Source organism: Excalfactoria chinensis, chromosome 8 (genome assembly GCF_039878825.1).
Source record: "Excalfactoria chinensis isolate bCotChi1 chromosome 8, bCotChi1.hap2, whole genome shotgun sequence".
Classification (NCBI taxonomy): Eukaryota; Metazoa; Chordata; class Aves; order Galliformes; family Phasianidae; genus Excalfactoria; species Excalfactoria chinensis.
In genome coordinates this window covers 13861724-13887563 of record NC_092832.1, presented here as the reverse complement: position 1 = coordinate 13887563, position 25840 = coordinate 13861724, and the positions used below count along the sequence as shown (strand labels likewise).

Genomic DNA, 25840 nt, shown 5'->3' with positions numbered 1-25840 from the left:
GCTGTGAGCAGTGCAGGATTGAAATGCATGAAGTGTGTATGTCTTCCCATCATCAGTGTGGGGTGATGTACAACTGCATCCTTGTGCAGTGAGCATTGACCTGCTTTCTGCAAAGATTTGCGCTGGGGTTTCAGCTCACAGAATGAGCAGCAGAGGCTAACACTGTCGTTTGCATTGGAATAATGATTCATCATCTTTGACTAATGAAACCAAATGGGAGTCATTTAATTCTACTGAGCTTAGTGTGAATGCTTTAATTGTCATCTTTCTGTGCAGCACAGTAATGGGCCTTGAAAAACAGTCTGTTGTTCAAGATATATAGAAAAACTGTGGCTGTTTAACATCTAGTAAGCAAATCTCATGAAATGCTGTTGATGTAGTTCTAGAGATGAGCCACAGTAGCTTGGTTTTCTCACATTTTCTTAATTCCCTCTTATATGCAAATGTTGAGAGTATCTACATTTTAAATGTAAGGAAAATGCATTTGAAGATGCTGCTTCCTCAACTGTTTGATGCTCATCTGTAATCAATTAAGATTTCCAGTAAGTCATTTACGACAATATCATGGATGCACTTTTTCCTTTCTCACCCCTTATAATGTGACAAAACATGCTTGCCTTCTCTCCCTGAAAACCACAAGCTTTTCTTACACCTATAGAATCCTGAGAAGCTGTTCCGCAGACTTTAAGAAGAGGAACATATTCAGTCTCATTAAACTTTCTCCCAGATGAGGCTTTGATTATGGATGACAGGATCTGTGTGATTGAGCTCTAGCAACTGTTTTTCCATCCAGTTACTGGCTGCACAGCTTGTGTTGCAGTAGCTCTTCCTGCACATAGCTCTGAAAGAGCCCATCCCTCCGGACTCATGCTCCTTTGAAAACAGCTTTGCATGTGGTACTGGGATCAGCCACTCGGGCACTGTTTGAGAAAGCAGTTGAATTTAAGCAGATCTGAAAGTTGGTATCGGTAACATCAGCTTTAAAGAGAGATGGCTTCACTGTGCAGCTCAGCAAATCCTCTGTTTGCCTTCAGATGTAAAATCATGGCAATAATGCTATCATTGTGCAGAGTTACTTGTGTTGTATACAAATGGCTCCTGCAGGCAACCAGAGCAGTACAAGGCACCAAAGACTTGTCATTTGTGTATGCTGCAGCAAAATCCATAGTACCTCATGCCTTACTCCTGCTCAAATAAAAGCTACAGATAATGATGGTGAATAACACTGAGAGGTATCAGTTAGTCAAGTACTTTGTAATTGCATGATAAAAGTGTTCTGTGAAAGTAAAACAGAGATAATGGCTTTAATATCCTGCTGAATGTTTAAAAAAAATACTGGGTATTTATGCCTTCATCCCAAAGTTCATTAAGCACCTCGAGAAGTTCAGTCAGCAAAACTGGCTGCTAATTGGAGCCCATTTACTGTCTACTTCAGGGAGTATCAGCTTTAAAGGAGGCAGATGTGAATGATTAACGTCTTTGAGATAGAGTGGGATTTCTCAGTACAAAATTGTGAATGCTGTGATAGTGCAAGCAGTCCCTGTTTAAGCCGCCTATCTTAACAAAGTCAGCATCTTGCTGGAAATGCCAGTTCTGTTCAGCAGTTGCTCATCTCCAGCAAAAGGTGTCATGAAGTTGTCTTCCAAATCCTTCCTAGTTTTGCTTTTGGATCAAATTGAATATACTCTGAGTCTGTATTCCTTTATTTTCATGGATAATTTGTTATTCTTAATATCCTCAGAAAATTACCTCATTTGAACTGATTAGATGAGAGCACAAATAACAAAGCAGAGTTTTGGTTCTAATTCATTTACTATAACCATTAGTTTTCAGTTTTATGTAACTCTCTGTGAGTGTATTAATCACTGCATGTCACTGAATAATAACTGTTTTCAGAGATGGAACTCAGAGGAAAAGCTACTATTGGTTTTCCTTTAAAAACTCACAGTGCTGCATCCAGTGGATACAGGTAGCTATTTTCATACGGATGTCCACTGAATGCAAAAGAGGTAAATTAAACTCTGACCTTTTCCACCCTGAAATAAAACTAAAGCCATGCAGTTTTATTTGCATCTTTGGACCATAAACCTCAAAAGAGAAACATAGCTGTGTATTACAGCCAGCCTACATATGCCATTGCAGAGGAATCTGAGGGAATCTTGCCCGAACTGTTGTGTAGCTGCAGTAAGAAATGTGTGTGTGTTTTGGTTTGATTTTGGCATACTGTTAGAGTTGGAATTGTCAATATGGGGTCCTAATAAATGCACCTATTTTGTTTTAGTCGGAAGGAAAAAGCCGCACCAATGCTGGGGATCCCATTTATGAAGTTGCCAGTCTACGAAGAGAGTCTACAAGAGAAGAGCAACTGCTTAGCCCAACAAGTGGAGGGGGGCCTGTATCATCACAGGAAGATGAGGCAGAAGAAGGTAAGAATGAATAAGGAAGTGCTTGTAGTTTCTGTAGACAGTACCACTATATTTTTGCTGATCGTTTACTCAATTCTTCCTGTTTGTGTCTAATAGAAATACAGCTGTTCTGGGCAGCTAGTTCACACGGAACTGTCTTCTGGCAGCAGTTTGTTGAGCAATAGCATTTTTGCCAACCCTATTACTTGGAGTTCTTCTAATAACAGCATCAGACTATACGTTGCTATTTTTCTGTATGCTTCAAAATTTGTTACTGCTACACTTGTGCTCTTCTAATGTGATAGAAAACCTTTTCTAGAGTGGTTTTCATCTGATCAGAAGCCATTTGGCTTTGTGCTGTTAAAGAACAGCATTGAAATGGCTGGCTGTAAATGCCTGTGTGCAGGAAAAGAGCCAACAGGGTAACAGTCTCATAAAGGGAATTCTTCTGCCCCTGATCTGCACGTCAAGCATGCGATTGTGAGATTTTTTTGCACTTACAAATCAAATTACCTTTTGGTTCAATTGGTGAGTGCATTGTGGATTGCTGCTGTTGATAGGCATATAACATTTGCCTTCTTCTTCCTAAGGCTAATGGTTCCTCAGAGTCTTTCTCCTGTTTTTGGAAGCCCTTGGCCTACTGTAGTCCCTTTGTACCTGAAGGCTGGCTTATAGCTTTCAGAACAGGCTCTCAAGGGACCTTCTTTCATTTGGTTATCCAACCTTCCACAACTTGTGACAGTTTTACAAAGTTACACTTGAGATTTCTGGCACTGTTCTTTCAGTACTGTAAAAAGTTTTGCTTATTACAATGGAAAAATTCCTTCTTGATTCATACTTGATTGTAAATAGTTGAATATCAGTTTATGCAGTGGGAGTCAGAACCCTGTTGTTGACACAGGAGCAGGCAGATGTGTTTACTCCCTTCTGTTTACAAAGCAGAAAAACCCAAATCCCAGGTGACACTGTGCTTGAAAAAGCATAGCTAACTGATCTTTGAATTTGGCAGGATGGATGTCAACTATCACTGTCTTTCCACTATCAATTCTGAAAAGTAAAAATAACATTATCTCAAATGGAACTTATATATTAAATTGTTACTTGGAAATGCCTTACTGTTTATAGCAGGAGTTATTTCAGATTGACCTATGGGTCTTGTGGTTCAGTGTAGTGAAGCTTGACATTTATGGGTATTCTTTTCCTTGTTGGATGTTTGTGCTGTGGTAGTCAGAATGCTTTCTGGAGCTTGTTTGATAGGACAGAACTCAAGTAGTAACTTGATTTGTTTGTTTTTTTTTCCCCTCCATATTACTTCTCTCCAAGAAGAGTAAAAGTGCTGTTGTAGAATTTGATGAATATAGCTCAGTTAGTAATAATATGGCTATTGTCCTCCTGGTGCTATTATATACAGCTATATTTTACTATAGGGTGAGTATATGCATATGAGGCATGAACCAAAGTTTAACTTTGGTTTAGCTTCCTAATGCTAGTTTCCGTATTATATATGTGGATTACGTCCTAAGAGAAGACATTAAAAATACCATGATGTGACTCTGTTCTCATGGAAACTGCATTTAGCTCTGCTTAGAAGTTATCTATCCTAGTGGATATGCAGGTTAAATGAGTCACTGCCAGTTGTTCTAAATAAATCTCTTCATTCTTTTTCTTTCTTTTTCTTTTCAGGGAACTAATTATGATGATGGAAAAAAAACCTTGAGTTTACAGTGTCTTAGCCTTGGAAGAAAGCTTTTTCTTTTCTTTAATGTTAAGGCTCTCTGGCCATGTAGATTTTTTTTCTGCTTGCTCCTATGGCAAGTTTGCATTATAAAGAATATTAGATAGACCAGAGGCTGGTGTATCCATTTACAGATATTGAGGATTATTATATCTTTTTAATATATATTTAAAGGCATATACTGCATTCATACAGAAAATCACTTAATTTAATTTAGTTTAGAAACACTACATTCAAGTTTTGTTTGTGTAACGCTGTGGGAATGCATGACTCATTTGTAACTTACCTGCTTTCTATGTACTCCATACACACAGTTGGCGAGATGTCACATGTTGTGAGTATATGAATAAAGGTTATCTGCACAACAAGGCATCTTTTCAATATTCTTGTTCTTTTTATTTTAATGAAAGGCCGAACATATTTCCCCTAGATATTATTCTTTGTTTCTTTTTTTTTCTTTCCATTTTAGCTTCTTTCTTTATATAGCTTTTCAATTGAAAACTAATATTTGCAAAGACTGTGAAGTAGCTACTTAGAGTTCTTTTGGTCACTTTTATTTCTTTTTCATTATTAATGCTGTCATAGTTATTTCAGGCAACTCTGTCATCTAAGGCTCATTACTCTGGAGATAGCATTTTTTTAAGTATTAATTAATGTTAATGATTCCTTGTCAAAATCTGGAATCTGGAGAACGCTCCTTGCTAAGAAATTTTCTCTTGAATTCAGATTTAAACTTAAAAGAATCAAATATATAATAAGAAAGTTCTTATTTTCCAGAAAAGTGTCAAATAAAAGATTTAAATATCAATTTTCATCCATAGGCAGGAAACTACCTTGCTAACATGGAATTATGAGTATGACCTGATTAAAAAGTGCTGGTAGTTGAACTGATCCTCCTCACTTTTGGTGTGAGCTGAAGCACTGGGGTAAGCTTCTTTCTGGCAGAAGGATTTGCAAGGAGAACATACAAAGGGGAAGAATAAGTTGGCTTCTTTTAGAAAGAAGATTTCCTTAGATGATAGGTGCAATCCTGACCTTTTTTTGACTCTAGTATTTTTTTCTTTTTTTAAATAATCAAACTTTGCAGGAGAGTATTGAATAGCTATTTGAGTTTGATCTTAAATTAGAACGCTGATAGGAAGTTAAGGATCATTGTAAGTAGGAGTAGTTGTATTCAGAACCACAACATTCTATGTGTTTCCAGAGTCTTTAAACTGAGTGCAAGTGAGTTGAAGACTTTTTTTCTTGTGTTTTATGTGGTCCCAGGCATCTAGTTACTGACTCTCCTCCCCAGCTATCCATTAGACGCAGAGCAAACACAGCATTCTTAGCACACATTCCAAAACAGGTCATTCATGTTAGGTGAAGGTTAACAAGTCTCTGGAAAGAAGCTGGAGGATGAGTTGTTGGCTGGCTCTAGAACCATCTGGAATACCTTCCAGGAATGCAGTAATGTTTGTGGTTTTTATTTAATGCAGCAGCAGATTTCTTGATATTCAAAAGATGCATCATTTCTGACGGCTGGGATCCAGTTGACAGCGCAGTACCAGCAAGAGGCCTAGTCAAATGTGTTTGGAGTTTAATAATTGGCTTTTAATAGGGAGAAATTATATGTAAATATCAAGCTGTAGGAGTAGGAATGGGCAGGAGAAGAGGAGAAATAACAAACATAACAGGGTAATGCTTCCTCTCTGTTCTAACTGCCTTGGCTCTAAGTACAAAGAGAAATATTATACAATGGAGAAATTAATGTATGAGATATGGAAATTGAGTGTGGAGATGAAAAGATAGAGGACTCTGAAAGCTTCAAAGAAATGTGAGGTAATAATGTTTTTTTGGGCAGCACAGGAAGACTGGATGGGTTGGGTGGTTGAGGAGTGGGCAATGCTGAATGATCAGAGCTGATCATTGAGGCTAAATTAAGATGCTGGGTCAAATGTTTTGAGTAGTTAGAGGCTGTTCTCAGGAACTGAAAAGGCAGAAGAGTAGAGGAGGTGATATTTTAGGAGTTAGTAGAGCTATTCAGAGTATTTTGTGATAAAATAAGGGCTTATGATCAGGGAGAATTTGAACAAATGAGGATGACTGAGTGAGACGAATGACATTAGTACTGTGGAAATAATCAACTCCGCATTTTTATCCATATTAAAAATAACTTTATGTAATTCATAGGAAATGTTTCTTATATCAGAACACAGAATAGCGATGCTGTGTCCTAAACAAAATCACACTGAATCTGTTTTGGAGAGTTTTTGTTGAAGCCATACAAATGAACTAAAACTAAACAAATCCTAAAAGAATTAAGCTGTTATTCTTATTGGCAGATACGAGTTAACCTTTGCTTGGAGTTCTGTCAGGGAGGTTCCTAACATACAAATGCTTTGAAGAAACGTGAATCCATAACTTCCAAATGAAGATAAAATAGTCTTGATGTCATTTGATGGACGCTTTTTCTTGGGTTGTCGTGCCTTAGGAGTTAACTTCTGTTATTAATATGACTGTGTTAGGTGGGGTGTGATCATGTTGTTAATGTATATTTTAGCAAACAAAAATGCAGAGGATTTTTCTTAATTTGCACCAAATGATGGAAGTTGTTACTGATGGTTACAACCATATGCACATTTATTCATGCAGGTATAGACTTTCCATTAAAAAGGCACGTATTTAAAATGGCTTCAACATGAAGCAGCTCTGCAGCTCTCAAATGACGTACTGATTATGATGAAATTGCAAGGTTGTATGTGAAATGTGAAACAACCCTGAGATCCACCAGTTTTCCATTGCAGTTTTAGAGGTGAATGTCAAGTAGGGAGTGAATCCGCAAATTGTAAAGTTCAGTCAGAACAGTGAGTTGCATTGGTTTAGAGCTGCGACAGCATCTCACGCTGGATTTTTCCTGCATCCTCAAAGATGTCAGTTTTCAGACAGCTCAGTACATGTGGAAGATGTTTATATTTACAAGAATACCTCCACTGAGCAGCACTGAGTTGGTTTTGTCATCTGTGTGGGAGCAAAACTACTGAACTGAAGCGCTGGTTTCCTCCGCTCTTTTATGCAGCTTCAGGCACTTTTATATCACATATGGAGATGTCATGGTCATGCTTGTTCATTTGCTACAGAAGGGTAAAATCTTTGCACACTTCTGCACTCAGACCTGGATGAAGAGTTGAGGTTTATTGCCATGAGTTTTATTTTTATATGATGGTAAGGTGGTGTCTATGTACAAACTGTGATGTGAAACTAAGGAATTTTTTTTATTGCATTGAGGAAAAAAAATGGCAACTTGGCTACTCATTTCACACTGCACCAATGGGGTTGTTCCAACATGGAGATGTAGATGCTGAGAGATACTGCACAGGCTGCATTGCTTGTGTGAGAGCCGTTCTTATATGCAGTCTGGATGAGACTGGCAGTGACAGAAAGGCATGATTTCCTTCACCTGCTTTAAGTGCTTATCAGATGTAGTCTTTCTTATTTTTGCTCTCTGTGTACTCCAGCAGCTGAGAAGTTAATTTTCTTCAAGTCTTTTTTATAACTTAAATACTATCAGAACTCTGTTTTTCCCTTTGACTTAAGGAATGTGTTGTAATTGCTCAATTTCCTATTGGAAACTTTCTGAGGATCATCTTTTCATAAATGTATCATTTAAAAGGCATTTTTTGCTTTCATCAGAATGCTTTGTAGTGCATTGATAAGTTGGATCTTTCTGAAAGTCTGCCTTATTTAATGTTAGAATCATTTCTGACAACATTTATTTCCCTCTTGTCTTCCCTGGCAAAACTAAAGCTCATGCTCTGTATAATTTCCTTTAACCTTATAAATGGAAACTTTTTTGTGGCCTTTCTCTTGATCGTCTTTCATTTCTAATGTATGGAATGATTCCATGTAACGGCTCTATCTTGTTGCCCTGATGATACGCTGCCAACGTCAGCCCTCCCTTCACTTTTGTTCTTCTCCTACATAACGATCAAACTTCTCATTTTTGAATTACTCCCATTCTATTCCCACCTATCTTTACAATCTAATTTCCTTCTCCTACAGGCTGCCGTGCTCAGGCTGCTCCAACTGTATTATTTGTTCAGTTCCACCTACTCTTTATTTCACTTGTAACAGCTTCTCAATTAAAACTCATTAAAAATCCTTTTTTCTTCTTCACACCCCACCTGTTCATTTCTTTTTCTGCTATATTCATGTGTTTTCACTCACTTTAGGCTGTACTTACTTGCTTGTATGCTGAACTCTTGGTATCAACACTATGGTTTTCTAATTTATTTGCTTTGTGTGTCAACATATTAGTCTGGCTTCTAAGGTACCTGCTGTACTTCAGGGAATCTAGTAGGCTTCTTTCAAGGGGAACAGAGCTGCTTTCTTACATTTTAGCTCTGTCTGTATCTATAATAACTTGTTTCAAACACGAGTAAAAGAAGAGCGTTGTTACTTTTAAGGTTACTTTTAAGGAAAATGGGAAAAATAAATACAATAACCAACCAAATCCCCCTCATTTGCAGTAAAAAATAAAAATAAAAAATAACAAGATCAAAAATATTCAAGCCTACTTAACACCTATTTTTTTTGTTGACAGGAGCAAGAGTTCTTAACTGGCAGCTCTTTCCTTATGCCAAACGTGGACAGTTCTGATACACATAGCTGCTTGCTCTTTCCTAAGAGCCTGCCAGGTACCTGAGGAGGGACAGGAAGGTAGCATCGTACTATCAGAACACGTGAAGGGAAGGGCCAAGACTTTGTATGCTAGTATGTGTTTTATTTCTGTGAGATATTAGGTTATGATCAAGAGAGAGCATCTGCGTGATTCTTCTCTTTTGGACACACAAGGTCTTGGTATTTTGTTTGAATGTGGCTCACTGAGAAAATACAGACCAGTTGGAGGGAGGCTGTAGGAATTAGAAATGAGCAGAAGCATTGAGAAATGTGTCTTGTGAGAGAAGAAGTGGACAGACAAAGACTCTTTTTTAATGTGAGTTATGTTAAAATTGTTTTCCACGTCTACTCTGTTTAGGAGAAAAAACAATTGGTGTAAGTTGGAGAAAGAATGCATTGAGAACTGGGAGAGGTGGTCCAAGACTTACAGTAAGAAGGGCTTGGAATGAACTTAGTGGGGCTAACTGGAGGTCTGTCTGTTAACAAGTGTCTGTAGGGGGCTGTGTGATCCAGACCTATGGTCAAGCTGAAAAAGAAGCAGCTTGGATGACCTACCTGAGCTCTCTGTTAAGGCTTGTGTTGAACACTCTATGGTGGTCTTGGGAGATAGACAAAGCCTCTTCTGGTTTTACTTGCAGCACAGGGTGGTCCCACTAAAAGTAGCTTTTTGGGCTATACCTCTGCTATGTGCAAGGCAAGACATCAGGAAACATTTTCTGAATTTTTAGTTAGCAAGAATAAAGGGCCCAGCGTTGTTTTTCATGGAGTGGTAAAAGGTCTTTCAAAAGAGCACTCCTACAGGATGGAGTCTGTCCTTTATAGGTGGGAAAGAGTTATAATTGAGCCTGGTCAGTGAAGTATTTTACCTAATAAATGGCGCAAGTGCTGGGCCTCTTAAAATATAACTCCCTGTGCCCTGTTCAAAGTAGGCTGCTCGTATAATGAACGATGAGGTAGATCCAGTGGTATCTGTACAGGCTTCAATATTTATTTCATGCAAATTGTGTCCGGTTTGGGGCTGCCCAGTACCAGACAGATGCTGACACTGCAGCAGGCCTAGTGGATGTCACCAGGCTGATCAGAAGGCTGCAGCACGTACTGTGCTGTGATAATTTAAAGGAACTGTGTTTATTAAGGATGGGAAATAAAACTTGCCCAGAGGAGAACCTTATTGTTATCTACAAGCACTGTGTCAGGAGTTGAAGATGGAACCGTTCTCTACTCAGAGTTCCACAGTGACATGCTGAGAGGCAGCAGACATCAGATGTGGGAAATTCTAATTAGCTGGTGGGACATTTTTAAGCTGTGATCATTGCTCAAGCAGTGGAACAGGTTGTCTAGAGAGATTCTGGAATCATCTTTCTTGGTGATCTTTGAGACTCTACGCTTGTTCTTGGGCCCCTGAGTGACTTGACCTAACTAGAGCTGTTTGGAGCGGAAAGCCGGACCAAATGATCTCCAGAGGTCACTTCCAACTCAAGGTATTCTCTGATTCTATGCTAAGCCATGCAGAGCAATGCTGGCTGCTTAAATGCAATCCTTCAGACTTGCATTAAAATCGAAGTTGGAATTTAGGCAACTATATTGCGGGGCATCCATCCACAAAATAAGAATGCATAATGCATTAAAAAAAGAGACTTGTTATTTGTCTGTAAACATCCTCAGAGGCGATGCGTGTTGCACACATTCACAACCCAGCCACTCTGATTTGCTTCCTTGCTGATCCTTGTCCTCCTGTTCTGTTGAGGTGTGCGTTCAGATTTGCAGCTTAGAGCTTCTGGGAGATCAGGACATAAAAAATAAGAGAAAAATACATGATACATCCAGAGAAATGGTTCTATTGCATTCCCTGCAGAGTCAGATGGGATAAAACTATGCTTGGCTAATGCTGCTGGCTGATAGATGCTATACAGTGTGTGTGGGGGGGAAAAAGCATGCTTCAGGGGAGAATTTATACAGCTAAAAATTCTTCCCAGGATCCATTTTCTTTTCTTTTTTTCCTTCATTTATACCAAAGCGGTTGTACAGATCAGAGCATGTGAAAAGTCTTCAGAATGGATACAAAGTAGAGATTTTTAAAGCTGTTTATTCTCCACCCTTTGCCCTGTTCTATTTTGAAATTTGACGTTAGTGTCTTTTGAAAGGGAGCATATGGCATTTCTAATTAAGGCCTGTGATTTTTCTGACATACAACTGAATAATACATTCCAACTACTGTGAAGTCTTCCAGATGAAAGAGTTTCCAGGGCTGAAGCACTGTAGCTCTGTGCTGCATCTGATTGGAATAGTTATGCTGTATAACACTGATCTCCTTAGGAGCTTCGAAAGATGTTGCATAGCATACTGACCTGGTGAGGGAAGGAAGGGTTTTCTGTGTTGGCTGGTGTTGATGTTCCTTTTCAAGCCTGTGTTTGGATCAGATAACAACCCAAAAGTATTAAGTGTAGCTTCTTTTGTATATGCTTTAGTATGGTAAGAATTTGGTGAGAATTTAGTTAAAATGACCCTTCTCATTGTTTATTTTTACATCCCCATGTTTCCATCTCTAACTGTAGTGCATGTGAAAAGGTTTGTGAGTCTTTGGAATTAGGAGCTTTCTGTCCATCTGACGTGACGTACAAACAGTGTTATTGGTTGCAAAACATAAAACTAACCTATGTTTAAATACTTTGCCTTGCAGTTAAAACAAAAAATAAACGTTTGTGTTGTGCTTCCTTACTCTATCAGCACAGCATTTCTGCCATTATTTGTCCTTGAAATACAGCCCATGTTATCTTTTGTCCTCAGGTTTTGTTACCAAATTCAAAGCCTGATGTTGTTTCCATTACTGACTTGCATTTGGCAATTGCTGAGGGTAAACAATAGGAATGTGTCATTGAAGTCTGAGTGACAAGGATGAAGGCATAGCTCTTGAGATGGCTCGAGAGCAACTTCACGCATTCTGACACCTGAGCTGTCCAGACTCTGAGGCCTCTGAGCATAATGGGGCTGTTTCAGTACCTCATTTGGGCTGGGTTTCATTAACAACGGTGCTGAGAGCTGCAGACCACTTATTGTTTGGTGTTGTCAAAATCATACTCACCTTTAATTTTTAGCGGTGTTTTCTGCAGATAACAGTGGGAAAAGCCCTGAATAACTGCAAAGCCACGATCATATCAGGAGCTGTTCTAAAAAGTTCTCATTCCTCTTATAGTGAACGTCTGCACAGGCTTCCAAAACACTCCAAAACTGGGTTGTTACTGCCTGTTTGAGCCTACCATCCTAAGTATTATCCCACTATCTCTTTGAGTTGTGTGTGTTAGTCATACATAATGGCACGTATTCCTCCACAAGTCATTTGTTCTGATACTTACGTTGCTTCTTTTCCACTTGAAGCGTTCTGTTCTTTACTGTGTGACCTTTCATGTCGCGGTGTCATTTTTACTGCACTTTGAGCTTATTTCATTAAAAGAAATAATGTCATTGCTCCGAGCAGGCTTTTGGAGAACAGCGTGCCACATGAGAGCAGAATGCCACGGAAAGGATGGATGTCACAGAGTGGTGTTATCGTCTGTGTTTTGCGAGAGTTCTTTTTTATGTGAAATTTAGAGTGGATGTGACTTTTAGATAACTTTCCATTGCGAAGTATCACTGAATGAAGAGCTGATTGCCTTGAATCTTTCCTTGTGTAATGCTTTTCTGCATCCCAGCCCTTTCTCTCATAACAGCTCTGTCAATTCTTCTGTAGCCTTTTCTTTTAAACTTTCTGGTGGCTTTACTAACACATTTATTTTGTCAAATCCACCAACCATTCTTTATGGTTCCACTAATACTATCTATGTTTCTCTCTTTTCTTCAAATCTGAGAAGCATTTGTCTGACATGTTTGTGTGTGCATCCTTAATGTCCGTTCCTTTATGGTAAAATCTGTGCATGCTTTTGTTTTCTTGTTCGTGTCTTTGTTTTTATTTTGCAGAGAGTGATAATGAACTCTCCAGTGGCACTGGTGATGTGTCAAAGGATTGTCCTGAGAAGATTTTGTATTCCTGGGGAGAATTACTAGGGAGATGGTAATGCTTCTTTTTTATATATATGTATGTATATATATAAATTTAGATTTTAAGCATTAATTTTTTTTCTTTGAGACTTGTGTGCTCTTGTGCAGAAAGCTTGAACCTTTCTGTTCTACAGGAGAGCCGGTTGTGTCTAATGTACATTTAGAACTGTTTAGAAAGGTTCTTGCTTTTCTTCTTTTACGTGCTTTGTGTTAGCACAGAAAATTCTGGGAAGACCGCGACCCTCACTGTAAACTGTTTCTGGTGAAGAGTGAGATGATTTGTAAGCCTGGAGCAGCGTTATTTCTGTGCTTTAATTTCTGTGTTTTAATTAAGCACTTCAGCAGCAGCGTATGTTTTGCCAAGAAAGAAAAAGATGGTAAATTTGCTGCTTCTGCAGGACCTTATGCTGTTAGCAAATGCCAGAACCATTTACTTGGATTTGTCTTTGTAAGTAATAGCTCATGCTGCCCGGGTCAAATATAATCACAGGTTCTTAACCCAGAATTGGCACAGTTGGTTCTTCCCAACTCCAAAAAGAGCTGAAAAATGTTTGAAAAAGGCTTTATTAAGATGCTTTCCCTCTTTACTTGACCACCTTGCTTGTTTGGAGATGAAACAACCCTTTGGTGCAGATCTTACCTGTAATAGACACCTTGTGGAAAGGCTACCTCAGTGTGGGATGCCACCGGGTTCTCAGCAGAACCCATCTTTCCTGCCTTTGTTTTCATTATTTCTTACCACATTTTGAGTGCTGAAGCAAATGAGGAAGTAATTGATCCCTGTACACAAATGGCTTCCTCCTCTGGGGTGACTAGAAACAGATCTGCTCTGGAGCTATTCAGGACTATCCAAAGCTTGTTCTAAAGGCCTTCCCAAAGAAAGAATTTATAAATGGTTTGAAGTCTTGCATCTGGCACCACAAAACCAATGAGCCATTCAAGTCAGAGGATCATTTGGTAGTCAAACATCCCAGTTGGAGTGAGTTAAGTACGGGCTGAGAAATGAGATGTCCCAGACCGCTTGAAGCCTAGCAGTAGCAATCATTTTCTTTAGCAGTGTCTCATACAATATTCCCTTTTGAGATGAATTGAAGTACAGAAAGTACTTGCATTCTTGAAGAGTGTTATGTTACATTTTAAGAACAAAACCTGGAAAGTGTAACATGAAAAAATGTTGACAATTTGAAAACTAAAAACGGGTGAAAATAAGATCCGCAAATGCTTTTAACAGTGCACCATATGCTAAAGGAATATCTGTGTGCTTGGAAAAAGCATAAAGAAATACGAACGCTTCCACTTGAGGAAGTGGTGTGCCCATTTGCCTTCTAGGTGAAAAATTCCTTGCCTTTTAAATATTCCCTGTCAGTTAATTGAAATGTCACTGTAACGTCATAGTCTGACTCAGCAGAAAGTTGCTCCAACAGTCTCCTTCAAAGGGTACCGCAGAGCAAGGAATAAGAATAATTGCACAAGATGCAGTAAGCAGTTGGAAAGCAGAGGAATGCTTTTGATGTGCTTCATACAGCATATTCCTCACTACATCCTAAAGTTGCTCAAGTGTTACTGCTGCTGTAAAGCTATCTTAATGCACCAGCTGCAGTGAGGTCTTGTACTGTGGCATGCTTAGTTCTCGATTGGATGTCGAGGGTGAGGTGTTGTAATGTGGAAGGAACATCTCCATTAGTGGCTGCTGGAAGTTAATAGCATTGTTTCTTAGCATGACTGAGCACACCCCTGTGATGTATATACGAGATTGTTCCTTTTTAGCTGTCGACTTGATTTTTATCTACTTGCTAACTCATTAGTGAAGGCTTTATGTTTTGTTTATAATGCATATGACCAAATCCACTTAATAAACAAGCTAATTTGATACGAAGTATGCAGTGAATAGTTTGCATTTGCAAACTTAAAGTTTTTATTGTTCTTTATTTATACCTGGATGTATACTGCATCGTTCTGTAGCTATTTAGAATGTGTGGCTCTTTTAATCTGCAAATATTGTCTTTGCTTTCAGTCTTTTTCCTATCATGGCATTGCTAATATGCCCTGCCTCAAGATACACCAGAAAAGAGAGCAGGGCCTAGCAAGGCCTTCATTTTGGCTGACTGAATAATGAAGTTTGAAGTGACTTCTGTTGCACTGCATGCTGAAAATTAAAGCTAATCAGTGTTTTTGAAAGAATAAAGCATGATGCATAATAAGTCATGCCTCCCGGCCCCTCTCTGGTGTCACAGTGATTTGAGACAACTCCTCTGAGTATGGGACAAAGAACATTGTGTAGAGCAGCTTTGAAATGGAAACAGCAGTGGAAAACTGTTCACATCTTAATGAGCTGCTTCAGAGAATGAGTACTCCAAACATTTATATGAAATTGAGGGTCAAATTGTGTGTTATTTGATTAAATGGCAGCTTGCGAGCATTTGGCTAAACTGCCACTGTCAGTATTCTCCTGCCAGTAGAACTGAAAAACATAACAATGGTCAAAACAATAACAAAGCAAATTCCTGCAAGTGTTTTGTACCTCAGCAAGAATAGCATCAATTCACGCAGCCTTCTTGCTGCATTGTTAGGAAAATTGTCATAATAAATCAAACCGAGGTTTAATCTACAGCAGTAAACACCATTATCTCAGAAAGGAGTTTTAAATATGTGTGTCTGAACGCTGTGCAGTGTTGTGTTTGCAGCTGTTTTATCCTGAAGACATGGACTTAGCTGTGGGGAAAAAAACCCTGTCTTCAGTATTCAACCCATGTGGTTACAGCCTCCTCACACTTATGTGTGCCCACTTCTGGAGGGTTACTGACATGATGCTGGGGACAGGAAAGAGCCATCCTGGTGCTGCAGCATTGCCTGGTGGCTGCGCAGCCTCATAGGCAGCTGTGCTTCGGGTGCTGGCATTTTAGCAAGCTGCATGCCAGGGCTGCTGTGTGGCTTGCTGTTTGTTACTAGGGGTAAGAGCAGGACTGTAAATCTTTGTGTTAGTACTTAGTCACCTTCTGATGGCTCTCGAAATATCATTCCCTATGCAGGGAACTAACGCTAAACATACATGTTAGCACATACTGCTTAGTTTTCTCTTTCAATTCAGTTTCTTTTTTACTGGTCAGTATAGTTCAGTTTCTGTAATTTGTTATTTTAATTGTCATTGCCATTTCTTCCCTGGAATAAGATTTCATCTTCCCTTTAGCAATCACTGTTTTGCCATTGATTCTTATTGCAAATCCTTGCTTCCCATCTGACAAATACTAGTTAGTATGACCTGTGGAAGAAATGTTTACAGTAGATGACTCTTAGTTCTCAGAGCACTACTGGAAAACCTGAGCTCTTTTTGTCTTGCTTGCTATTCATGTAGTGTAACAGGTGAACGGTTCTCTGCTCCTTAGGCACAATAACCTTGTGGTGAGACCCAATGGATTGTCCACACTGGTGAAGAGAGGAGTTCCCGAGGCACTGAGGGCAGAGGTTTGGCAGCTGCTGGCAGGATGCCACGACAATGAGGCAATGCTGGATAAATACAGAATTCTCATCACAATGGTAAGTTACTTCTTTTTGGGTTTTTTCCTTCTCTCTTTGAATAGTTAAAATGAATTATAAAGAGTGGCAATTTTATTCAGTGGCAAAGCAGAAGAGTGGAGCAGTTTGGCTTGTTTGAAGTAACTGAAATTGTGATGGTGACTTTACCTCCTGCCAAGGGTACCTGCTGAATGACATTAACAATAGAAACTGCTGACCTATATCTATGGTAATACTTGACATTTAGTTTTCTGTTCGCCTGCTGAGATGATAATAAGCACATCAACTTCTTGTCCAGGTGTTTGCTTTTTAAATTCATGCCTTTGTTTTTCAGCAGTTTGTTTACTCCGTGTCTTAATTTCCTGCTTTTTTAGTTAGAATTAAGAATACAAACTCAAGTGGTTTTTGTTTTGTTGTTTAAAAAAAAGTTGAGATATATTTTCCTTAAGAGGAGACCAGTCTCCTTGTGGTACACGTGGTTTGAGAGAAGGAGTGTGTCAGTAATCTGTTCCTATTCTGCATGCCAGTGCTACCAGTGTAGTCAGTGAACGCTTGAAGTTGTCTGTGCTGTTATCCCAGACTGCTTATAGCTGTAATCTAAAGATTGAGATCCACTGGGTTATGCTGGCAGAAACTTTGTGCAGTGTATGTTCACTTCTTGTGATTCTACAGTTCACTGCAGGGTGCTCATGCACTCTGAGGGGGAAAAGAAGGTGGTATCAAGGATGGTCACAGTGGCACAAATAGATGAATATACTTCTATACATTGATCAAAGAAAATGATTATTGTATGGAGAATGGATCGTCTATCCATAGAAAGCTTCTGGGGTTGTTAGTAAATGCTTCCTTTCATAATTTGTGATGGCTTTTTTTTGATGCTTGTCCTGTTTGTCTGACCTACCAGCTTTGTCAGTCAAGTTTGAAAAGTCCCAGAGTGAGATCTGCCATCGTGACTTCTTTTTCCTTTACCAATTAATAAAGATGTTTTGAAGGTGTATACGTTCTTCTTTTTGAGGTGGTGGTTGGGTTGTATTTTCCTTGGAAACCATTTGCAGGACATCTGTCAGCTGTATGTTGCATCAAAGCCACCTCCATTGTTTTTCTGCTTGCTTTCCAAAAGTGCCAAATATGTTTGTTTCACTGTGGAGGAGGGAGTGGAGAGCTTCTAAACTACAAATGTGATCTTGCAGCTGAGGTTTCATGCCTTAAAAATACCTTGCCCACGTTTGGCCTTTTTGTGGTAGAAGTATTTTGGTGGTGTGTATTTTGGAAGATGATAGATGCTGCATGCACTGGTATGGGTTATAGAATTATTTGCTGAGGCATTTGTGCAAATTCAGTTTTCTTCTGAAATAAATCTGTTCTGTAATCATAAGCTTTCTTCTGTAGCCGAACCACACATAGAGCTACTGGTGATAACATCAGCCAGCACACATTGGATGAAAGAGTTCATGAAAATAAATGAGTGGGAGAGCTACTGTGCCAAACTGAAGAGAAAGTCCATTGTTGGTTGGATGCAACAGAAAAACCTGTCAGACTTTTTTAAGGAACTTTCTATACTATATCTGATGGAAAATGGTTTCAGTTTTGTGTGCTTGTAAAGTGAATTAAGCTACTTAAGGATTGTCATATGGATATAGATATTCTGAGTCCTGCTGGAAGCTTTCTGGTAGCAGTATCTTGTGTATCAGCAGTGAGATGCATGCTCAACAGATTTGTAATTCGAGTATTACTCATTGTTCGCTTTCTTCTGTATGACAAAGCAGAACTGATTTTGCTGCATTGTTTGTGCACTGCTGTCCCAATACACGAACACGTGTGTTATTTATTTCCATAATTAACTTTTTTTCCCATCAGATACATAGCTTTCATTTTGATTCTTTCCATTTGTGCATACATCTGGACAGTTTCATTGTCTCCTTGACTACGTCAGTATTTTTGGTAAGCACGTGCATCTTCCTGTAAGACACTGCTACGTGGTCTTTTCCAACCTGAGCAATTCTATGATAAGAGATGGCAGTGTTCTGCATTTGACTGTCCTGAGAGTCAGGTGTGTTGGAGGTGGGAGCAGCGTCTGTGTCATGCCCCGCTGCCTGCTTGCCTTGGAGCTGCAGCCATGCTGTCCCACGCTGATCCCTCTCCTGGCTTCTTGTCACAGCTCTCTCCTAACACCCCAGCCTGTTTTCCTTTCTCTCATCCAACCTCACCAGTTCTGTTCTGCTGAACTGCCAATTGCACTGCCTCAGGGACGACACCTGGAAATCAATGGAAAAAAAGCTCTTCACATGGAGATTTGTGAGGAAGAAAGTTTATGTAGGTGCTGGTTTGCTTTTCTTTAAGTAGCATGGCTAAACATCGTCACTCTGTAGAATGGTATGGAGTGCTGCAGTCCTTAGCTTGGCATTAACCAGTACTTCCTGGTAATGTAAGGAATGCTGGTCAGTTTTCTTGAATAGGTTTCTTGACTATAAAAGCACAATTGATTTTATGAGATCTACAAATTGTAGAGGCCTACCTTGAGGAACAAATCTTGAAAGCTATAATTCTACTGTCAGAGGTTCCTTGTTGAACCAATAGCTGGGGTTACCTGTGTTGTGCAAACAATACCTGATCTGTGGCTGCATCTTCTGGGCATCAGAGGGAAATATATTAAATGCTGGAGCTTTAAAACTGCTGGGTGAGTCCTGGGAAACTGCTACCTGGGGAAGGAGAACAGTGTTGGCATATTGAACACGTGTCCCTAGTGAATGATAGCACAATCTCAAACATAAAAATATGCTTAAATTGTGATACAGACACGCTCTTCCTATTAAAAAGTGTTTTGTTCAGTTTTTTTCTGTAGGGGCTGAATAATTTGGGTTTTGTTTTAGTGTTTCAGTTCAACACAGAAAGAAAAATATCTGACCTAGTTAGAAAAATCAGTGCTGTTCTTTCTGTCTTGAAAAGGCAAGTCCTATCATCCCCTGTAGTGGAGGTCAGCAGGCTGCTAAGAACCATCTAGTGAACTGTATTTCCAATCCCAGAGCCTTCCCATGGGGACATGCTCCCCATCTCTGGTTGGGGCTGGAGTTCTGGTAGAGCAGGGAGGGAGGAACTGTGCTGAGAAATACTTCCTTACTGACAAGCCACACTTGCTCTGTCTTACATCTCCTGCTGAGTTCCAGCTTGGTGATTGCTGTGAGCCTTTCACAAATGTTGACTGGGGCACAATAGCAGGTCTTGCATACAACTTCAGAGAGTGGGAGTTGTGATTTGGCAGTGTTTCACATCTGACATATATGTAAATCTGTACTGTATAAAAATTCACTGCAGTTACTTTTATGACACTTGAGCCACAGGCTTCTGACCCTGCTGCATGTGGCACCATGCAGAGGGGGAAAAGATGTGCATCAGCAGAGATGAAAATGTATTTATCTCCATATATTAAGGAAGAAACAAAGGCAAATCATTGAAAACTCTGCTTATATGATGATAACGAAGGGATAATATTGGTACTTAAAGTTCCTGTAAAATCATGTCAGACCTGTTTGTTAGATGGAGATGAAAAGGACCAACGCACAAGTGTAGGTGACTGGTAGTGGTCTTCAGCAGTCATGATGCTCTGTCACACCTCACTGACCCTGTCAGAACTGATGTGTAAGTGGTTAGCAATCTGCTGTCTCTTGGTGGCAGCAATAAGGTAATACTTGCTTGGCTTTTTTTAAAGCAAGTTTGTTAGCATAGGTAGAAAATGGGATGTGGAGGAGATTACAAATAAGCCACTGAGTCTAATCTGATGTGATAAAATGTGATTGGCTTTGAAACTGGAGCCTTGATGCCATGTGTTTTATTTGTGTGAAAGAGTCTCATTGAAACTGCTTAGTTGTGGAATGAGAGAGTTACATATATAGAAAAAGACTATTTTAGTTCGAGTGGAAAATTAACCAAGCTTGTTATTTGCAGCTATACCAAAGGATATAAAACTAGCACCAGGAAGAGGAATATCTTGTGTCTCAATGGCATTGTGCAGGGTTCCACTGCTCAGTGCTCTGAGACTAATTAATCAGCAAGGGGGGCTAATTAAAAAGATGACTGTTCACCAGCTGCCACAGCAGATTGGTTAATGGACTGAAACATTAGAGTGTTTTCGTGGCAAATATTTGTGTTCAGAATTCTGCATCTGTTTGTCCTCAGTGAAAGTGTGAGAGCTTATTTACCCTTCTTTGTGGAGTGGAGCAACTTCTGTGTGGTTTTCTGCTTGGTTTCTACCAGGTTGGTCAAGCAGAGTTTCCTCTTGGAGATGCTGACTTCATCTGATAACCTTTCTTTCTTCCGCTTCTTGATGATGACATCCAGAATAAGTTCTCCCATCAACTTGTTTTATTGCACTTCGAACAAGATCTAGTAACTGTGCAGGGACAGATAAGCAGACATATGCGTAGCATTTCCAGTTTTGTGTTTGTTTTCTATTCAGCTAACTCAATATCTATTGGCAGGTTCTTAAGTTTTACTTACCTCTGCCTTCCCTTAAGGGCTGAGAGTAGGATAGCTTTTACTTAACTGATCTATTAAACTTGGTTGTTCACTTTGGGTCAGGTAGGTTCATGATGCTTTTATAATTTAATGTGGTTTCCAGGGAAAGATCAGTCAAACATTGATTGGATTGATGGGTTGTCTCATCTTTGGTATTGGTTATTATTACCTCATAAGTGGTATTTTGGTTACTACTTGAGGCAGATTTTCCCCTTGTTTGAACTATTTTAGTGACTCTGCGTGTTGTGGAATAACAATTATACACTATACAGAAATTAATAAGAAAATAGTGCCTCTGAAGAGCAGAAGTTGACAGAGGCTTTAATTCTTTAAAGAGCTTTATTTAAATTTAGACTTCAGATAAAAGGTTTAGTTTATCATGAATGTGCCAAGGTATCTCGTCGCATAGTAAATGTTAATACTTCTGTTAGGAATTCAGGAATAAAATGTCCCTGAGGTGAATTTAATTTGTCAAATTTTGATTCATTTATTGCTCATCTGGAGAAAATCTTTCAATTTTGTGTGCACAGAAGGGAAAACGTGGTACTCACTCTTTGTCTCTGAAGAAATTCTTATGTTTAATAACAGCTCTTTGCAGGAAAAAAAAAATATAGCATCCATTAGTAATTTTTGTGTCATCTAAATTTTAACCTTTATGTATGATATCAAAAAATATGTGAAATAACTCTTAATATTTTTTACAGGGCCTGTGTATAAAGCATTCTACCACAGGCAGAACTGGCCTGTGTTTTCTCTTCTGTGCGCAACCACTTAGGATAACACTGCTGGCACTCAGGATGCAGCCTTGACTCTTGGGGCGCTGCAAGACGTACCAGCTCTAAAAATCACATGCGCTCACGCATCTGTTCTGAAGGGTAGAGTGCAAATGAGATTTGCATTTGTTCTCTCGAAGGCCATGTTCTGTTGGGATCTGTGTACATTTATAATCCATTATCTGCTGAAGCATGGGAGCGTCAATTGAAGTAGAATGATAATAATAGTATTATGGCCTGAATAGGCTTAACTGATGGTTACTGGAAGAACTGATACTTAAATTGACGTTCTCATAGTCTCTGGATATACACTGATATATATGATGATACAGAGTGCTTTGTGAAGCAGAATGGAGCAGGGATATCTCAGTATCTCTCTGTTTCTTTAGCATGCAATAAAAGCTGCTAGTTGTGGTAAATGCTTCACACCTCTGAACGAGTTCTAAAGCGCTGTCATATCCCTTCATAAATAAAACACTGATAGCAAACCAGTATTCAAACTGATCAGTTTTTGATCAATTGTAAACAGTTCTAAGAATGGTAGAATCATTTGAGTTGGAAGGGACTTTTAAAGGTCAGCTAGCTCTATCTCCCTGCAATGAACACAGACATCTCCAGCTCTATCAGGGCATTCAGAGCCCAGGCCAGCTTGAGAGCTCTACAATTCCTAACAACGTTTATCTTCTCCATGTTCTCATGGTGCTGCCTTTCATCTGTAATTCTTTGCTTGCTGACTTCTTCCTAACCATCCCCTCCTTCCATGCAAAGGTCACGTAGCTGGTGTTCAGGAGGCCACGTTACTCGAGGGCTGAAGCTGTTTGAAGGCGAGCAGAAGAGACAAAGCATCATTTTGTGTATCTTGCTATAATGCAGCTGCTAGTTTGAGCAGAGTTCAGTGATGTTATCTGCACAGCATCTGCAGTCTGGAAATTGGAAAGCTGCACTGAAAGACAGAGCAATTGTATTTTAAATGCCTTGTTTATAAGGGTGACTAATTTCTGATATTGCACATGTAAATTAATAGTGACATTAGTCTCCAGAAGCAAATGGGGGCAGCCTCAGACTGACTTGTAATTAAGAAGCCCATTTGTGCATCAGCTGGCTGCTGAACTGACACTGAGCCACGCAAAAGGCATTGGCATATCCAAATGTGGTGACTATCTAAAACTGATTCTCTGTATTGAAAATCTGAATTGCTGGTTGCAGTTTTGGCTTGCAGTGGTCTTTGCCTGAATTCAAGCTGAGAGAAACTTTGCTGTAGTTCTGCTGTGTGCTTTTGAAAGCTTTAAATCAAGTATTTTCTCTAAGAGCTCAATCTGAGGTCCTAAACTTTCACATGTAGAAGGCAGCACAGGAGTCAGCTTTCAAAACAGGCAGTATTTCCTGTGACTAACTGCTGAGAGCTGGTGTTTCCAAATCTTAGTGAGCGAGCAGTCGTAGTAATAACAAACGATGAGCGCATCACTTAAATTCAATCTAATGTCTAATACATGAGAGGATCCCGATGCCTTTTTCAACCTTAATTCATGTATGACTTCTTTTAGATCGTAATTTGGGATTTATTGTTATTCATATAACCTTTTTTTGACCAGACAGTACAGTATACAGCCTGACTCTAAACTAAAACCCATATTTGGAGGGTGCATTTTCAGGCAGAAGAGGTTTTCTTCACTGTGGCTGAAGGCAGCTGCATTGTGGTGACTTGTATGTATTTCTTCAGAGAACTTTTCCTATGGTAGTGGTGAGATGCATTCTCTGTGCAGCTACCATGCAAGGCAGAGTGCAAGTGATGCATGAACGTAGCTCTCAGGTGGGTTGTGTTGTTTGGTCTGCTGCACATTTTCTTTGGGATTGAATACCTGCACTTCCAGCAGCCGTGCACTTGATTAATTTTAGACTATTACACAATGAGGAAACAGATTTCATAGAAAGCTCACAACAGCACGTCTTTTGTCTTCACTGGCTGGTTGAGTCAGCGTCAAGCCTTGAAAATATGCAGCCTGGCTCTTTCAGCCTGAGTGTTACAGACCATGCTGCTAAAATTTTTGCTTTAAAGCTTTGCTTTTTCCTCTTTCTAAGGTTTATCTTGACTGAAGAGAATTGCTATATAGTATTGTACCCGGAGTTTCCTGTACAGAAGCTCTTGGCTTTGTCATGGATTCCTCATTTAACATCCATTCCTGTCTCTGTGTTTGCACCTCTAGAAGTTCTTGTGGCTTCCCGTGGTGCTTAAGAGGAAATGGGCGCACCTACCTTCAGGGATTAATGCAGAGATTCGGCAAACAGACCCACCAAAATACACTTAAATTTCTCAGTGTTACCCTTGCTGCCCTTCCTTACGTCTTGCTTGACTACCCAGCGCTCAGTAGGGAATCAGATTCTTTTCCCTTTAGTACAGATGTGAATTCTTGGCCATGCAAGCAGTGAATGTGGATAGATCTGGTGGAATGGGGCTCAGAGAGGGTTAAGAAAGGCGTACTGCTCTTAGGAACTGTGGGTATACTGTGTTAAATGACAGCCAGCGTGGGATTGGGGGTGAATGCTGTGTGTGTGGTTCCGGTGCAACTGTTTCCAGTTAAAGTTACTTCCAGGAAAAGTTACTGACTCAAGTCCCTGAAGCAGTTGTTGGAGACTCTGCTTAATATTAATTAAGGCTTATCTGACTGCGGGCCTTGGAAAGTTTCACAGTGCACAGCTCTCTTAATTTCATAAGTGGTAATTTTGACATGTGCCAGGCATTGGGTGGCAGAGAGTAAGTTCTGTGACTGTCTGCTCTGGGGAAGGCTCACAGCAAGGCTGACCAGCCATCTATCAGACACTGAAGGCTAGTATGATCTTGTAATTACAATCATCTGTATAATCCTGTATGTATAAAGGGGCAGAACTCTGCATGCTCAGCGCAGTAAGGAAGCAGCACAGGGTGTGCGTTGCTCCCAGGGACCAAGAGGAGTTGCAATGGCGAAATGTCTGATCTCCAGTTCCTTCCTTGTGCTCTGCAGAGCACTCTGGAGCTTGTGCTAATTGTGAGCTCCGGAGCAGCATCAAAAAAAGAACACTACTTGTCTATGAAGCTCTCTCTGAAAATTGAGTCATAGACATTACATTTTAAGCCAGCAGAATGTTTGGTTATTCTACTTTTGACTGCCTTTTAAAATGCTAGTTGCCATAACAACTTTATTTCTTTATTTTTAGCACATCAGTTGCCATAACAATAAAATATAGCTTTTTGAAAGTAACCTTTTTTTTTTTTTTTTTTTTTAGCTTTATTTTACAAAGAACCTTATGGGGGGGGGAGAGAGGGGAGAAAAGAATCATAGCAAAGCTGTTCCCCTGTGAGTGCTTTGATTAGAACATGAACTGATATTTTTTCTTTCTTAATCTAGTTCTGTTCAATTTTTACTGAGTTTTTTGACTACTGAGCATTTTCATAACTTGGGCAGAAAAAATAATGCAGATCACTGTATAAATACCTTTCCTTGTATAGAAAACTGCCGCTGGGATTTCATTTTGTTCACTGTATGTTGTGTATTCAAGCACCATAACTACTGGAGTCACTTTTAAATATCTTTATTTCATTACATGGAATGGCAGTGAATGCGGTGTAGACAGCTGCTGCTGATGCAGTGATATGGGAGTGTTTTTCTTTATGCCATTGAACACTGTCCTTCTTTCTGCTTGCTTGTTTCTTTTTCTTACCATAAGATTGCTTTCAAGATTGTTCTGCAGCCAATAACTACCTTTTGTTTTGTCACATCATTCTTTATCTTATTTTTCATTAAAAGCACGAGAACAAATTATGCTCAGCTTGTTCTTGCAGCAAATATTAGAGATGTTCTGGGAAGAAGAGCATTGAAGAAATGTGCTGTGTGACTTTTCCAGCCCAACTAAGCGCAGTGGCCAGGTGAAGATGCTGGATCTTCACTCTGCAGCATCCCGTGCAGATGGAGCAGACCGCACCCAGTGCTTCCACTTGTTTCTGTGTGGCCTTCCTGGCTGTCATGACAAGTAGGTAGGGTCAGTGTGTTTATCTGCCAGCTTACGTATGGGTGCTTACATATGACAACTTTAAATATGAACAAAGAGTCTGGTGTTCAGCTTCATGGCTCAGCTTTGAGCAGAGGAGAGAGGTTTTATTATGAATTTAGTATTGGTGAAAAAAGCTGGCCTTGAATTTGATCTGTAGGTTTGAATTCTCTATTGCCTGGCAA

At 39.6% G+C, this 25840-nt stretch overlaps 1 protein-coding gene across 2 annotated transcripts in view; it reads left to right on the top strand.

Moving 5' to 3' along the window:
• The window catches only part of RABGAP1L (RAB GTPase activating protein 1 like), a 178231-nt gene that overhangs the window by 28282 nt on the left and 124109 nt on the right, over window positions 1-25840 (top strand). For both annotated transcript variants that reach the window (XM_072343550.1, XM_072343551.1), the window contains exons 11-13: window positions 2282-2426; window positions 12754-12847; window positions 16218-16368. In XM_072343550.1, the coding sequence (XP_072199651.1) occupies window positions 2282-2426; window positions 12754-12847; window positions 16218-16368 (390 nt within the window). The remainder of the gene's footprint in view (window positions 1-2281; window positions 2427-12753; window positions 12848-16217; window positions 16369-25840) is intronic.